The sequence below is a fragment of the Pagrus pagrus genome (assembly GCF_965226575.1).
Source record: "Pagrus pagrus genome assembly, chromosome: 2".
In the NCBI taxonomy this organism is placed as follows: domain Eukaryota; kingdom Metazoa; phylum Chordata; class Actinopteri; order Spariformes; family Sparidae; genus Pagrus; species Pagrus pagrus.
This window is the reverse complement of record NC_140186.1, coordinates 27,644,281-27,660,475: the sequence shown is the minus strand read 5'-3', so window position 1 is coordinate 27,660,475 and position 16,195 is coordinate 27,644,281. Positions and strand designations below refer to the sequence as shown.

General features: G+C 42.2%; 2 protein-coding genes across 4 annotated transcripts in view; both read right to left on the bottom strand.

The window, feature by feature from the left end:
• The window catches only part of LOC311273525 (protein Dok-7-like), a 28,208-nt gene extending 19,141 nt beyond the window's left edge, over positions 1–9,067 (bottom strand). Inside the window, exons 1-5 of the mRNA XM_084380625.1 lie at positions 8,980–9,067; positions 8,817–8,862; positions 8,018–8,106; positions 7,290–7,440; positions 3,728–3,928 (exon numbers count right to left, since the gene is read on the bottom strand). Of these exons, the coding sequence (XP_084236751.1) occupies positions 3,728–3,928; positions 7,290–7,440; positions 8,018–8,106; positions 8,817–8,862; positions 8,980–9,033 (541 nt within the window). The 5' untranslated portion in view covers positions 9,034–9,067. The remainder of the gene's footprint in view (positions 1–3,727; positions 3,929–7,289; positions 7,441–8,017; positions 8,107–8,816; positions 8,863–8,979) is intronic.
• A 1,587-nt stretch (positions 9,068–10,654) lies between these two features.
• LOC311266556 (uncharacterized protein) lies at positions 10,655–13,327 on the bottom strand. Of its 3 annotated transcripts, none has more exons than XM_084368971.1 (3): positions 13,037–13,327; positions 11,806–11,979; positions 10,655–11,723 (listed from the first exon to the last, which is right to left on the bottom strand). In XM_084368971.1, exons 2-3 carry the CDS (start codon positions 11,825–11,827, stop codon positions 11,257–11,259), a joined length of 489 nt encoding a protein of 162 aa, XP_084225097.1. In that variant the 5' UTR covers positions 11,828–11,979; positions 13,037–13,327; the 3' UTR covers positions 10,655–11,256. The 3 variants fall into 3 exon arrangements, with proteins under 3 accessions (XP_084225097.1, XP_084225099.1, XP_084225098.1); XM_084368973.1 differs by lacking the exon at positions 13,037–13,327 and adding an exon at positions 12,151–12,688; XM_084368972.1 differs by lacking the exon at positions 13,037–13,327 and having other exon boundaries at positions 11,806–12,084.
• Between the last annotated feature and the right edge of the window lie 2,868 nt (positions 13,328–16,195).

The window sequence follows — 16,195 nt, the reverse complement described above, 5'->3', positions numbered from 1 at the left end:
GACTGCCCACTATCCCACAGGACTGGTCGGCTCACTGTGTGTGTGTGTGTGCGCGCACAGCAGTAAAAAAGGCTTGTCATGCCACTGTGGTGTACGTCTTCAGCTCCGCAGCCAGGAGTCGTATCGTCCGAGGCGCAGCTGACTTTAAAAGTGCAGCTGCAGCAGAGAGCACTGTGGCAGTCAAGGGTAAAATATTTTTACACAGCAGCATTATATGACCGAGAGACCCACTTACTGATTTGCTCGAACAAAAAGGCCTCGAGGGAAATTAGGGAGCTGAGAAGCCGAGGGAGTCATTTTCTAAGACATCAGTTCAAAGAACAGTGTTCAGAAAGAACAGCCTAATGAAGAACCATTTGTTTCTACTGTTACAAGTATTCTGTACCATAGCACATCTATGATCATGACGGCCATTTTGTACATTATTACATTACATTAGTACAGAATTATTAAGTCAACAAAGCAAAACTTTTTTTAAATATTTGTTTTTACAAATGACGTTCACTGCAGCTAAGTCCTAACAAGTGAGCCACAGTGAGCGAGTATGAACTACATGGAAAGAGTTTTTAATGTGATCAATAACAACCTGTGCTTTTTATGCTGTGACGAGCCAAAGTCTCTTCTGTGAAAAACACATATTGCGGACTGATCTGACCAGAAGCCAAAACAGCACTGTGGGAATATCTGTGCCGCTGTGGATTTCATCCTGTAAGTTTTCTAGTTGAAGCTTTCTTTGCATGCAAGCAACTGTGGAACATTTTTCTCTTTTCCCTCTTTATGTGGCAATGTCTTCAGCCTTTTAAACAAAAGAAACATGTTCCAGGGTTACGGAGAGAAATACTAGGATCTGTTTGGAATTCATCAGCAGTATTTCTCTATTTTCTGTAATTTTCTCACATTTTTTGGCAGTCATATTCCTATTTTTCATTTGTTTTGAACACCAAGGGGCCTTGTTGGACCTAGTCCTCATTTATTTCTCACAAATATGCAGAGTTCAGTTACAAGACAGCTTCTCTTGAAATAAAAACATCAGATTTTCTTGCTATTATATAAGAAGCTTTTCTGTCAGATTAGACCAACGTTATCAGTTTTTCCTGTGCTTTTCCTGCTATGACAAACCATAATGTCTGCATTGGAAAAGATCTATTATAGACAGATTTGCAAAAAAGAGCCTTGTGGGAAAATCCATGTTGCTGTGGATTTCATTCTGTAAGTTGTGCGCTTGTTGTTTGTTTCTGTTGCCGACAGCATAACGCAAGGCTGGTGATGTGCGAGGCAGTAAAGTGCTTAAAGTTTTTCAAAGATAGGGAGAAAAGTAAAGTAAAACTACCAAGAACATAGAGCTGTTTATCACCGACAGGGTCAGTTAATAATGTTTTGTAAAAGATTAGAAGTATAATGATAAACGGTGTCATTTGCTCTGCTTATGCTTAATGAAAATGCTTAATGAAGCTTCTAGCTGGAGCAGAGCTTTTTATGTTCTTTTTCTTGGACTAACCCCGTAAAAAACATGAAGAAGTGGCCATGTTGTATCATGGTATTTGCAAAAAACATGAAAAATTTAGCAAATTAGCCGTGCTGCACTGCATTTGATCGAAGACAAGTGCACAGAAACACTCCCAGCTCCCCTGACTGTAACTGGGTAATCGATGTTCTGAGAGATCGAAATGTTTGCATTGATTTCTGGGTAATGTGCGAATGGTTGAAACAAGTCGAAGGATGATTGGTGTATAAATGCTCTGAAATATGTCTGAACACTGGTATGTGTCTCGTGTCCTCACCGAATACTAATAAACATGTTAAAATGTAAACTAACACGCTGCTTTACCTTGCACTCACGCAAGGAATGTCACATTTGACTCTCACTGTCTGTTTCTCTAGCCAAGTGGGCCTCTCGCTATTGCCCCGGTGGCTGCTGGGTAATATGTAGATGTAGGTGAAGGAGGCAAATGTGATTGGTGGTCTAACCAGCAGGCACTATGTGAGTGGCTGAGTGACCACTACAGGGGATGCTGGTATTTATAGACACTGCCCAACAGAACAGTGAAACCAGAGCCTGCAGACCTCATGGTTATTCCTGTAGGAGCCATGAGACCGTTTGAAGACACACACTCAGACAGACGTCACATAAGTGCATCTCTTCACACTTCTCGAAAACAAAATAACAGTGAAGATTTTCAAGTAAACAGGAGAACTGGCAAAAATATATCTTAAGGTATTTTAATGAAGTAAGGAACGCAGTGAGTTTGGGCAAATCATCACACATCCCCACCCAAAATCATAAAACTGCCTCTCATTCTTCGCATTCATGCCCACGTCAACTGGGCATTCAGAGGATACCTAAACCCTGGCAACCACACACACACACACACATTATTTGGTGGGCAGTCGTACAGTGTGCTGGGTTCAAACACAGAAAGAAATGTCTTACCTGGATAAAGTTACTCTATAAACACCTGCAATAAATCACAGGTTTTAATGCGGGTCTGTTAGTGTTAAATGACAGTACTTTCAGGCTGGAGGCACCAGAGAGAAACGAGAGGGAACATTTCTTTATCTAAGAGAGCCGGTAGACAAACTGTGCTGCAGTGACTGTATATCACTGACATAGTAACTGCTCCAATAAGTTTTTGGTTTGTTACACTTAAATGTTCACCCTAAGTTACTCTCACACTGAGCAGCAGCGTCTGATGGTTGAATACATTCTCATGGACGTTGTGGCTCATTTGTTTAACCTGCAACTTGTACTTCAGCTAGTGATGTCCTGCATTTCACACAACGTCTGAGGACAGTCGCTGACAGGCATGTCATTTAATTGCACATATGCATATGGAAAGAGTTAAATGGACATTTCTGTGGTCATATAATGTCCCACCTTCACTGACTTATAGCTACAGAAACTGAATACGTATACAGTATTTGTGCTTTCTGTAAGAAAAAGACAAGTATACAACTTAGAAACAGCATTTGGGAAAACAATCTTATCTTCTTTTGTCTTGAATCATGATTGAAGGCCATGTGATATGATCGAAAGGTCCAGAACAACTAATGTGATCGAAAGCCACAGAACAACTAATAAATAAACCTTTTTTCTTTTGTTACAATCACTTTCTCAACATTTAACTTTCTGGAGGAAGGCCGCTGATTGTTGACTCACATCCCCAGGTCATCAAGTACAGACACTTTGGGTTGTCGAGGGACCCGAGCCACCAACCCAAAGATACCTCGTGTCGCTTTGAGGTATAATATTTACAGTATAAGGGAAACAACAGCTAAAATCCTAGTGCTCGGTAATATTCACAAAGACCAAAAGCATCTTTTAGAAATCTGTGTTTCTCTCTGATGAATGCAAAACCTACTGTTTATAGACATGTAAAGAGGGTTGAGGGACAAAATGCAACATGTCTTGGTGCTTCCAATAATGGATTTCTTTCTGTCTAAAGGACTGACATCAAAACAGGATGACGACCAATTGATTTCTCTGCAAATTAAGCCACAAAAGGTAACTGTAGCTCTGGTAAAGATAACCCTGGCTGTACATTATATACGTTTCGGCAGTTACCCAGAAAAAAGACAAATACACCACCAACAACAAGAGAACAGAGCCAGGCATGTGAGGAGCTGTTACCCATGGCTGTTTTTCAGCTATTCATGTTATTGAGTTGGGCAGGCCGCAGTGTTTTAATTCACACTACGGAAAGACTTTCTCAGTCCACGAGTTACTTACAGTATCCGCAGCGAGTGCCCCCCTCGAACACGAAGCCATTTGGCACAGCACCGTATCGACGCAGCGCCGACAACTTCCAGTGTCCAATGACGACAGGAGGCACGCCTCTGGTGAGGACCAATTGGTTGTTACACAGGTGGAGGGAGGCGGGGCCGCTTTCAAGTTTGGTACCTGGCTCGACATTGACACTGAACCTGTGGACTGAAGGAGAGAACGACACAGTGAGGAGAGAAAAAAATTGTCAGAACGGTTTATTGAAGAATCACTGATCACACAGTGCATCGATCCCACTGCAAATGTAGCGAAACATAAATACAAACAGCGCGTATCACACACACGAGCACATGAACACACGTACAGTTTAACTGATGGCTGTGGGAACGAGGATGAAGCAGTTCTTTAAGCTCTGCTGGCTGCAATTTGTCATCGCTCAGTGGGTGCAGATGGCACTTTTTCACTGCCAAGGTCTGTGGCTCCCTCTCACAGCCAATAGTATATTCTGTACATACTATATACACAGCATGTGCCCATAGAACACCTTTAGGGGAATTTATAATAATCATTAATATTAAAGTATTTGCAGCTTTTTTAAACAGAGTTGAAGATGCTCCAAGACAGAAACAGGACATAAGGCCAGGCAAGGCTGGCGAAACCTTTTTTTCTGTATGCACTGGTCAATTTAGAGATTTTGGGCCAGTATTTCACCTCCATGACATGTCCTCTTTCAGATTAGTGGAAAAAACAGCCAAAAAAAACACCATCCAGATGTTTATCTTAGTTCAGATTATTTCCGTTGATTACTGTTGTTTGTAAGTAGGGATACGTTTCATGGTGACATCTAAGAGCTAAAATTTGAGTTTGATGAGTTCCATGTAGAGACTTATTAATAGATTTCTCTTCACGGCTCAGACTGGAACAGACTGGAGGACTGCAGGGAGCTAAAAAGCCTAAGATGTAGCTGAGGACTACATCATGCACTGTCTTGGTTTACTGAGCTGAAGAAAGTGTTAAGAAATCAGTAAAGTCAGATGGTGGATGTATTCCAAATGTTCTCAGCGACAGAAAGCACGACTACAAAACCTGTGTTTCAATATTTAAATCAAAAGATTCCTGGGTTTTACATTAGTTAAATATTTAGCGTGCTGTCGGTTTTATTTGAAGCTGCTGGTATAAAGCTGGAAAAAGTTCTCTTAACAATGTCTCCATTATTATCAAGGGGTTTGAGGGGGAGATAAAATGACGTGACATTCTCAAGGTGACGGAGGAACAGAATGCTTGTGGATTATATGATTAAGATTTAAATATTATGCATGGGATGCAGGAAGAAGAAAAATACTTTAAGTACTGACAGGACTGCCTAATGCTGCCCAAAATATGTCAATTCAGCTCACAGCCTGGCTCTGAAGTACTGTTTAAATCAGCCCAAAGTTATTTCAGTATGTTATTAAAACTCATAGTGGTATAGATACATTTCTGCATGACAAAAAAAAGTTTGGACAGAGTCGGTATAAAGTTATTTATGAGGGGTCTGAGTTAGAATTCTTACAGTAGGTGAACTGCTGCATACCTATAATTGAGTTTATAGCGATAGATAAAATGCTTGCGTATATTAATTCTTAGGGTTGTTTGGCTGTAGTTGTGTCATGGGAGCTTGCAAACACTTTATTCTGGGCAGGGCAAACCTCTAAAGGATGACTAGAGGAGGGGAGAAATAAATTACTACACCAGCACTGACCTTCAGTTACAATATATATAAAACTCTCCTTCAGGACACATTAGAATAAAGTATTAAGTTAGGGTGACCATATTTTGATTACCAAAAACCAGGACACTCGGCCCAGCAACGAGATATGATACTCAAAATTCACTCAAAGATGCCTTAAAATGAACATACTGTACATTTAAAGTATGCCTCCTCTGTATGGATAGAAAATGTATATATTACAAACAAAATACTATCTATAACCAAAGACACACATTCAGACATGCTTCTCAGAGGTTACTTAACATGTTTTATTATATTATATATATTTATTGTTTCAAAAACAACAAATGAAATAATGATAGAAATAATGTCTCTTCTGTATTAGAAAATATATAATAATAAATAACTGAAAAATACCTCTGCATCAATCCAACTACTACACTCACCTCGCACACTTTTTTTTATGTTATTCGGTGTCCATGTGGGCTTTGAGGTCCCTGGCACCCCCATTGGACACCGAAACATATGTACTGGGTTTGCACACGGTGCACGAAGCCTCCCACTTGCCCCGACCGGGACGGTAAGTGGGGAATTTCTTTTGTAGCTCATCGTTAAATGTGCATTTACGCTTCGGCATGACGATGCAGGCAGGAGTGCTATGGCTGTCTGCTCGCTCGTTGTGAGCGTCAATTTAATGGCCCAATGAAAAACAGGACATTTCACCACTTTATAAAAATCTCCCGGGACGGCCAGGACAGGACGTGAAAACAGGACATGTCCTGGGAAAACAGGACGTTTGGTCACCATAATTAAGTCAACAATTGAACTTCAACCTCAAAGTTTCATTGTCCCCAAAACATTTCTGGAGCTTCACAGCAAAACAGCGTTGTAGCAACAAACAACACAAAATGGCTCAATACAGCTCGTCTTGCATAATCCACGTCTCGAGAAGCCCGAGCTCTCAAATTGATTTTAAAAGACATTATGTACACCCTCGACGCACGGTTAAGTGCTAACATTTTTAGCTTAGCATCTACAGTAAAGATTTCAAGGTGTAAATAACGTCTTTTCAAATGAATTTTGAGTTATTTTAAAATCTTTTTAAACTAGTCCCCATCCCCTTCGGTCGTTCAGGAGAACGCTGCGATGCTGTTTTGCTGTGAAGCTCCAGAAATGTTTTGTGGACTGCTTCACCCAACTTTCCATCAGCACGAAGCAGATAATGATAATGCATTTTCATTTTTGGGTGAACTTATCCTTTAAGGCCAATAACAACATGTTCTGAAGACACTGTACTGAATATCAGCACAAGAAATCAGATTTTTCTTCTCGATTGCAAAAAGATTGTGATATTATCCATTTTCTGCAGGTGAGATTGAGTTCATTTCACTAAGTCTTCAGCAGGGGTTTAGATTTCTGGCTCTCCAAACTCATCCTCTAATTTGCACACTGTTTTAGAATCAATAAAACCCTAAGACTATTCTCTTCATACTAGTCACACTTACAGTTTCAACGTAGGAGGGTGATTCAGTCAGGAATAAACACTCCATAAGTCCCAAGATTGACAGGGAAGGCAGGTTGATCTTGGGTCATGGAAAATCTGAATTCATCCTCTGGCTTTATTAAGCAATATTTTAATACTAATACCAAATCTATCCCCTCTTTAGATAAATAACTCCCTATAAGTGTACTGCTGATCCACGAAAAAGAACCCAATCCTCAGCTTTGATATTCAAACAACTCGCTGAATTCTTTGATGTGTTACCCAACTGCAGATCCCCCATCAGCACATTTCTCATTTACACATCACATTCTCGAACAAGGACTGCAGCATTTGCACAAGGCCAAACCACTGACCTTCTCCCAGGCTGTAGCGGACGCGAGCGTCCCAGGCCAGCAGGGCGTCTCGGCTGTTGAAGCCCAGGACCAGCGTGTGCGCCAGGCAGAGGATGGAGAGTGTGTAGGATACCCCATCGTAGCCGGGCCCTGGCTCCACGCCACAGATCCCCTGAAGGAGGAGAGCTGATCACTGTCTATCACTGATAGTGCCACTGATAGTCTTTTTATTATCACAAAGGAAGGGCAAGATATTACTTAGACAGCGTCCTATCAGCCTAAATCAAACAGTTTGTCTTTCCTGATTGAGGTCAAGGGATTTGTCTGTTTTTGAAAACTTGAGAGCAAGACACAAAAATATCTCAAATATCAGCGAGGCTCATTAATGTTGCAGTAGACCTTGTGACTCTGGCTCCTTTTGGTCTGGTGCAACACTGAGAGTCGATCACATGGTTTCTTGGAATGAGTTCGTACAGATAAAGATGATTATGATATCCTGGATCACACATGTGGTCAAACCCAGACAGGTTTTGTGTTCCTCTTTATTCAATCCTGTTTTTCTGTGTCTTTTTTGACCAACGCTCTAACCTTTGGGACATGTGAGTGCAGTCTAATGACAGCAGTAGACAGCCCGGCTGGTTGTGTGATGCAACACCACTAAAGAGCTGTAATAAAGCTGCCACCAGTGCGGTTCACTCGCACTCGAGATGAGACGCAGAGAGCTTTTGGTCTCCTGCAGCTGGACCTACCTCCAGTGTCACACTGAGCCTCTCCTTGTGCCCGCCGCTCTTCTCCTTCCCTTTCTTCTTCTCCTTATACACCACCAGAGACAGACAGTCTGATGCAGGCACACAGGGCGACAGGGTTAAAAGTCAAATTGGTGATTAAGAGCAGAATTCAGAATAACAACGGTCACTTCTTTGGTAATCTCTACTGCGCTCCTTCCTGTGTTTCTGGCACAGCTGTCATAACAAACCATGAGACAAAGAAGTGATCTGCTGGCACAGCTGATGATGAAAGTCAAGACACAAATACACACATGGACACACACACACACTCACACATTCAGAGTAGCCAACATTATTCCCATCACTCTACCCAGTTTCTTCAAGTATGCAGCAGTGGAGTACAGCTCAGACTCCGACAATGTCATTCTTTATGATTTTAGCCAAAAGGCTTTTAAATAATGAACCTTAAATCCACCTTGCAACATAACAAAACCCTTAAGATTCAATATCCAGACTCTTAATGTGAAGGGGACAGGCAGCACTCATGTCTAATCAGCGCACTTTAAAGCTGGACTCGATCAATTCAGCCGCCGCTGTGCCGCGTGACATTTTCACGTGTTTACGCGGACACGCTGCGTTTTACGCGCTCCCGTGGCGCACGGCCAAGCGACCAATTGACAAGTTGTGATTAGTTTAAGTGCAGAAAATCAGATGAGATTAGTGCCTGATGGGCTGAGCATGTCTCTGTCCACGTGAAAATGTGCACAATCTGAGTGGAGGCGGCGAACGCTGAGAAACACAGACGCGGTGTGCCACGTACCTGCGACCGGAGAGGGCTTCCGAAGAACGACCCAGCGAGTCTTCCACTGTGGAGAAGTTTGTAAACGATCAGTGAATAACAAAGTATATTCCTGTACCTTGTCCCGAAGTGTGGAAATACATTTTAAAGATAAGACAATTAGAGGAATATTGAATAAAATCACCTTTTTTCCATCTCTAAACTTGACTTGTCCCTCCGCGACAACTGTATCCGTCATCTTCTGTCATGGTTCCGTAGCAGCTGTGTGTGTGTGTGTGTGTGTGTGTGTGTGTGTGTGTGCACCTCTCTCCCTCAGTCAGAGAGAGAGAGAGAGAGAGAGAGAGAGAGGAGGTCATATTTCAAAATAGCCTTCAGAGCCGAGGCCCCGCCGGCAGACCCACTCTCTCCCCGACAGTCGGACCACCGTGCCGGGCGGAGACACCGGCCTCCCCCCGCGAGCTCCTGCCAAGTTAGTACAGTTGTCATCCTGCGTCAAGTGCCGATTGTTTACAATGGAGCTAACTCGATTAAAAGCGCATAACTCGCGCACCTTTCACTTAAGTCGCGAGTCTGGCTCTCAGCCGGGTGTTAGACAGGGATTCATGTTGCCTTAGTGCTGATCAGCGGAGCCTCGGCTCTGTCTGTGGAAAGCCGGCGTAATCTGCAAAAGCTGCCTGGAGAATAATGCTGATTAAGAGATGCACAATGAGCAGAACCGCAACAGTTAATAAACGATTATGCAAGAGTGCTTGTCAAGAAAATACTTTATTGTGTGAGCATGATGCGTCTGAGCAGCACGGCAGTCTGGCTGCTGTTTACTGATCCACTGTTGTCTCTCAGTGATATGAGTCCTTGCATTGCTCAGCTCTTCAACAAGCCACTTGTTGTGTTGGGGGTTAAATTTCTTCCAGGGCCTCTGTACGTTCAAGAGCAATTATTCCTGGATAGACAGGTTAAATCAGTGACCCAGGGGTGCAGGGAAACAGAATGACAAACACTTATCTTTCCTTCACCAGCTGGCCTACAGCTGACATATTCCAATGGTATTTCAGGTGGTATTAAAAAACTAACTAACTAACTTCAACACTTATTATTTTGTCTACTTTTTTAAAGGAGCACTCCACAGATTTTACACATGAAAATGAGTTTACTTGCTATGATTACTACTACGCCCGTGAAAACAGCTGTATCATTTCATCTCCGGCTCTGGAGGAGGTCATTAAGTCTGGGAAACCCCAATGATGTCGCCAGTCTGAGTTGCAAACTGGTGTTGTGGTTAAACGGTCGCTCCAAACTGTGTGAAATGAGCCAGACATAATAGCAGGTCAGAGCTGGTGGATTTTTCTAAGAGCCAAGGAAAGATGCTTCACTGCTTCTTTCCTTATCACCTTCAGCAGAGGGTATACTGAACCATCGCTTATGAAAGGGAAAGAGAGTTGCTAATATTATCAGATGTTTTGAACTTTCAACATCATGTTAAACCCAGAGGCAAACTATGAACAGAATGTGCTGCAGTTGTAAAATGATTAAAGTGAAGTTAGAGTTGTTGTGAAGTATCTAGATGCGCTTTTAGTAGTCTGGAACACTATGTTTGCCACAGCAGTCCCACGTCAATAACATCCCCCTTCAGTCTGATTAGCATCTCTGTTGTCTTTTCCAAAGTCCCTGTCAATAAAATCTTCTTAACGTCTTTCCTTCACCTCATGAAGTCTTTACCTGAGGTAAGGAAAAATGTTCAGGGAGGACACAGGACTTTTTTTTTTTTTTTTTACTATTCGGGGGGGTCGTGGAGATTTAAAGATGTGGGTATTTACCAGGCAGGAAGATGCTTGTGAAGTTGCATCATGGGAAATTTAGCATCCAACATTTTTAGACCTTGACCCATAGTGGGGGCTGAAAGTCAGAATAATTCGGCTTCTGCTTCGAGTTTTTACCTATTCGCAAGTACCACAACTTCATGGACGATCTATACTAAAACGCTGGACTGCCCCTTTAAATTACATATTTATTTATATTGTTATTGATTATTGTTAGACATATTCATCCGAGCATTCATCATGTTTAGCTGTAAAAAATAAATGTAACTGAATAAACAGTACAATATTTCCCTCTCAAATGTACAAAGTACAAAGTAGCATTAACTGGAATACTCAGGTGAAGCACAAGTCCCCCAAAACTGCACTTAGGTACAGTACTTGAATGAATGTACTGCACAGTGAAGACTGAGAGTGAGTATGCGGAATTGGGGCACAGTGTTTGATTAATCTCAGCCTGCCACATTGTAATAGCAGCCCTCCGTGGAGAGTCTGGGAGCAGCTGCACACTTGTTGACACCGGGCCCTTCGTCTCAACTTGGAACCCAGACAATGTTTCAGCTGCTGCAGAGACCGTTGCTGTGGTCGGAGTCACACAGACGACATCGGCAGGCCAGACAGCGTGAGTCAACTGAACACCGGCCTCCTCAAACAAACGTTGCTTTCAATTTACTCCGGTCTATCTGCCCTTTGCCCTCACTCTGCTCCGATTGTCTCTTGGCTTTGACCATGGATGGCAAGTCTGAATTCTGGTACACTGCCGACCTCATCCTGCTGCCACGGCAACGCAGCTCCAAGGCCACACCCTCCCACTTCCTGTCCAGATCTGAACCCTGAGAAACCCGGAGGTCTCTGGACCCTCTTCGGGTTGGCCTGCTGTCGTCTGGGTCAGAGGTGACCCCGATCTTGTCCAAATCCAAGGCTCGTTTTGGGGTCGGGTGGTTGGAGCGGGATGAAGGTGACTTGGATTTGCGACGTGAGCGAAGAGGAGGCCGTGGTGGAGGAAGAGGAGGAGGAGGAGGAGAGGGAAGGACTGGGTTGGAAGATGTTGTTCTTCTGCTGGGCATTTTGAAACCTCCTCCTTTTTCCCTCCCTCTCCTGTCTCTGTCCTTACCTGAGGAGGAAGAGGCGGCTTTACAAAGGCAGACGACAACAGAGAGAGATGGAGGAGACAAAAGAAATGACAAAGCACTCACCATCACGGCAAAAAATCCACATGCAAGGAACACTCGGAGAAAAGCACAAAATAAGAGCAAAATGTTCTGCAATTGTTGGCAAAAGTCTGTGATGCAGTGACAAATCAAAGAAAAAAAATACAAGAATACAGATTATGAAGTGAAGCCAGAAGATATCTTCATCCCTTTGTACGTCTGTGTGAAGAGGTGAGGGAGAAATTTAGGGAAGATTAATTGTATTCTGTCAAATTCTTTCAGACATAACACTCTGACAGCCATGGCCAGCATATACAGTAGCCAACTGTTCCAACACCATGGATACAGCAACACACACACACACACACACACACACACACACACACTTACGCACAGCAGGAAACTAAGTGGATGTGACAGATATTCCCATGCTGGCTCTTGGCTATGACATCATGGGAAACAGGGATAGCTGGTACTCAGTGTGTGTGTGTGTGTGTGTGTGTGTGTGTGTGTGTGTGTGTGTGTGTGTGTGTGTGTGTGTATGAAAAGAAACTGTGTGTCTCCACATACAGGCTGCTGCCATCTACTGGCTGAGAGAAAGAGAAATGCATTCTGTCTTTCCTTTTCTGGTTCCTCACACGGCTGTGTTATTCTTGATTATTATGTGCCTGACTTCAGGCTGCATCTGCGGTCTTATTTTTCTTTTAGATTTCATCGTCTTGTTTTGCAGACATATGGCACGTTGAAGCAGGAAAAGCACAGGTGCAATTATGGACAATAGTGGACTCCAGCCATCGTTATGTGATTGGTATCACCTGGGCTCTTCCTGCCATGACAAGTCAAAATGGCTGCTGTGACACTTATCTATAAGGAATAATGGAAGGAGAGATGGAGATTACAGTCTGCCCCTTATTCCTGGTGTTGACATTGTGTTTGTGTGGCTGTATCATTTGTAATGTCACTCTGCCAACATTTGTGGTTTTTGAGTGAATTGTCTCAACAATATTGGACTGACCTCCAAGAAATTAGGTTCAGACATTCATGTTCCCTTCAGGAAGAATTGTAAAATATTATATATATATAATATTATATTCCCGTCAGCCTCGGCGCTAGGCGAATTAGCAAATGTTAGCATGCTAACACTCTAAAGGTTGAAGGTTTATTTGTCATTCAAGAACACAGAGTTGTACAACGAAATAAAAGTTATAGTCCCTTTGTGCTACACAAGAAATGTTGTTTTATGGCGGAGTGCGGAGGATTAGTTAAGGAGTCTCACAGAATGAGGAAAGAAGCTGCTCCGTTCTCTGGTGGTACGGCAGTGGATACTTCTGTATCTTTTGTCAAACGGCAGCAGGGTGAACAGACTGTGGCTAAAATAATGAAGGTGGTAAACATTATAAATGCTTTGTGATGCTAGCATGTTGATGTTAGCATTAAGCTCAAAGCAACAAGCTGCTACAGCAGCACAGCTATATTCCCTGGCGAATTTAGGCTACATTATATCCAGTGTGGTATAAAATACTGACGGCCCTACTGAAGCAGAAGTGCTGCTGCTCGACTGTACTCAACTGCAAGTAAAACGACTTGTTTCAAGAAGACTAAAATGGTGTTTCAGGATTAGCTTCTCTGGAGAAAAGAAATAAGAAACAGCTCGCTCTCTGGTCTCCAGGTGTTTCCACTTACTCCCTGATTAGACTCGATCTCCTCAGGACGGTGTGGGTGCACTTGATTGGCATCTCTCTTAAGACAAATTAAATCATAACTATTTTTATTGGAAACACCTGTGTGGGTGTGCAGCGCCTTTAACTGTGCAATTGTTGACTTCTCAAACATAGTAGAGCCACAGTAAAAAAATATTAATATATATACTTAAAATATATTTATGTAGAATTACTGATTTTAAAGTGTAATGATGCAATTACATGTAAATTTTAACCATCTTTTAGTTCCTCCTCTCTCCAGCAGAGGGGGCTATTTGAGATGGGAAGATAAATTGTGCTGATGCTCTAATTATTTTGTTGGCCAGCGGAGATGGGCAATGGCTCCGGCGAGAGCCAGTGAATTGGAACACCGGGCCAAAACTGTATTCATAAAACAGCTTCTGAGAGCGAGGTTTTCCCATGCAATTACAGCAACAATAAGATAACTCACTGGGTCCTGCAGCATGGAAACAACAGTCACACCCAGAGACTGGTTTAGTGTGAGGAAATCTCAGCACTTGAAATTCAAATAATCATTAGCTATGGTCACCATAAAGCACCTATTTGATCCTCTTCTGAAAAATGTACCATACTACAAAGGAGAACTCCACTGTCCTCAGATACAGATCCTTGTTTTTGTCCTTTCCGATCTATGTTTTCGACATTGTCCCTGACAGGGCCTTCTGGGGAACCCTTAAAAAATGAACAGACAGAAACAGACTCATACATCACAGCCAGACAGGAAGCTTTTTGTGTGTCTGTGTGAGAAAGAGAGCGAGAGGCAAAGATATTCTATCTCGCTCTCTGTTTTGCTTAATTATATGGACCGGATAAATGCAGTTGCTTTTGTTGTCACATGTCAGTCCCTGAGGAAACACAAATACAACTAACAACACTGAAGAATTATTCTAATGTAAACCGCTACAGAATAACATCATCATGTGATGCAAAAGAGAGACAGAGATGTAAATGCTCTGTGGCTCAATGTGAGCACGAGATTTTATGTGCAAAGTGGGTAACTATGTGTGTGTGTGTCTGTGTGTGTGTGTTAGGATGAGGAGGAAACAGGGAAACAGAACCTAGTCTTGTTTGTGGCTACCAAAGAGCCCAGCATGACAAAGATTTCCTAATAAGGCATTGAGCAGAGGGGAACCCATGCATAGCTAATAGCCCAGTACCCCCAAAAGCCTTTGTACCCCAAAACAAAAGCCCTGTCCTGCAGACAAACACACACACAGACACACACACACACACACACACACACACACACACACACACACGGAGAAGAGGCAACAGCGAGAGGAGAGGAATATCAAGTAAGATAAATAGGAGAGAGGTTGTACAGATGGAGTGAGTTGGTCACAGGTCAAAAACAGCACAAACATGACGAACACATTTTCTAAGCTGGTATTGAAAAAGGATATAGCTGTGATAGCTGCTAATCAATTTAAGCATACGAAATATAAGTGTGATAATCTAAGCTTGTGTCAGTTATAGTTATTCCTTGTGGTGAAAAAAGAACTCAATTACTCCATCACAAGTAAATGTCAAGAATTGAATATCCTTCTCAAGTAAAAGTACAGAAATCTATCAGCCAATGTACTATTGGAAAGTAAAAACATTCATTATGCAGCAGAAAGACTATTATACAACCCCGATCCCAAAAAAGTTGAGAAGCTGTGTAACACAAAAAAAATCCACAATGTGATACTTCGCTAAGCAACAAAAGACTGGGAAAGTTGTGGAAAGTCTCGTAAGTCTCCAAAAACACTTGTTTGGAACATTCTACGGGAAAACAGGTTCATTGGTGACAGGCTATACCCTAAACAAAAATATAAACGCAGTTAGTTGAAGTAAAGCATTTACTTATTTTTGCACAGAAAATATTTTTTTCTCTTCAATCCATGTTAATGAGCACTACTTCTGTGCCAATACAATCCATCCACCCGACAGGTGTGGCACATCAAGATGCTGATTAAGCAGCATGATTAGTGCACAGGTGGGCTTCGGCCTCTCCAAAATGTGCATTTTTATCACAGAACACAATGCCAAAGATGTTGAAGTTTTGAGGGAGTGCACAGTTGGCATGCTGACTGCAGAAATGTCCACCAGAACACACTTGCATTTTATTGATGGCAATTTGAAAGCTCAGAGATACTGCGACAAGAGCGAGACGCAATGTTCTGCCATCTGTCTGCCACCTTCACCTCATGTTGTGGAAAATATCTGGAACACTAGTCATGTGAAGTCCACATTTCAGTGCCTAGTAAATGTCTTTTCTCAAGCTAAGACTGCACATTTTAGTTTACCGTTTTGTTGTGACTAATCCAAAGCAAACCTGTGCAATAATCCTGCTGTTAAATCAGCATCTTGATACAACACCTGTCAGATGGATGGATTAGATAAAATAAAAGATAAGATTAGATTAGATTAAATAACTGCTCACAAGTGCTCACTAACATGGATTTTAACAAATTTGTGCCCAAAATCTGTTAAATAATTCTTGTGTGCATACAAAAAGTCTTAAGTCTTTTACTTCAACCTGACAAAAATGGGGAAAAAAAACAAAAGCCTGTTTATATTTTTGTCGACTGTTGGAAGGGGCATCCTTGACACGCTCAGGCGTTCACAAGCAAGGATGGGGCGAGGTTCACCACTTTGTGAAATACATGATTGTATAAAAGGATATTACTGCATGGGCTCAGGAACACTTTGTAAAACTGTTGTCTGTAAGA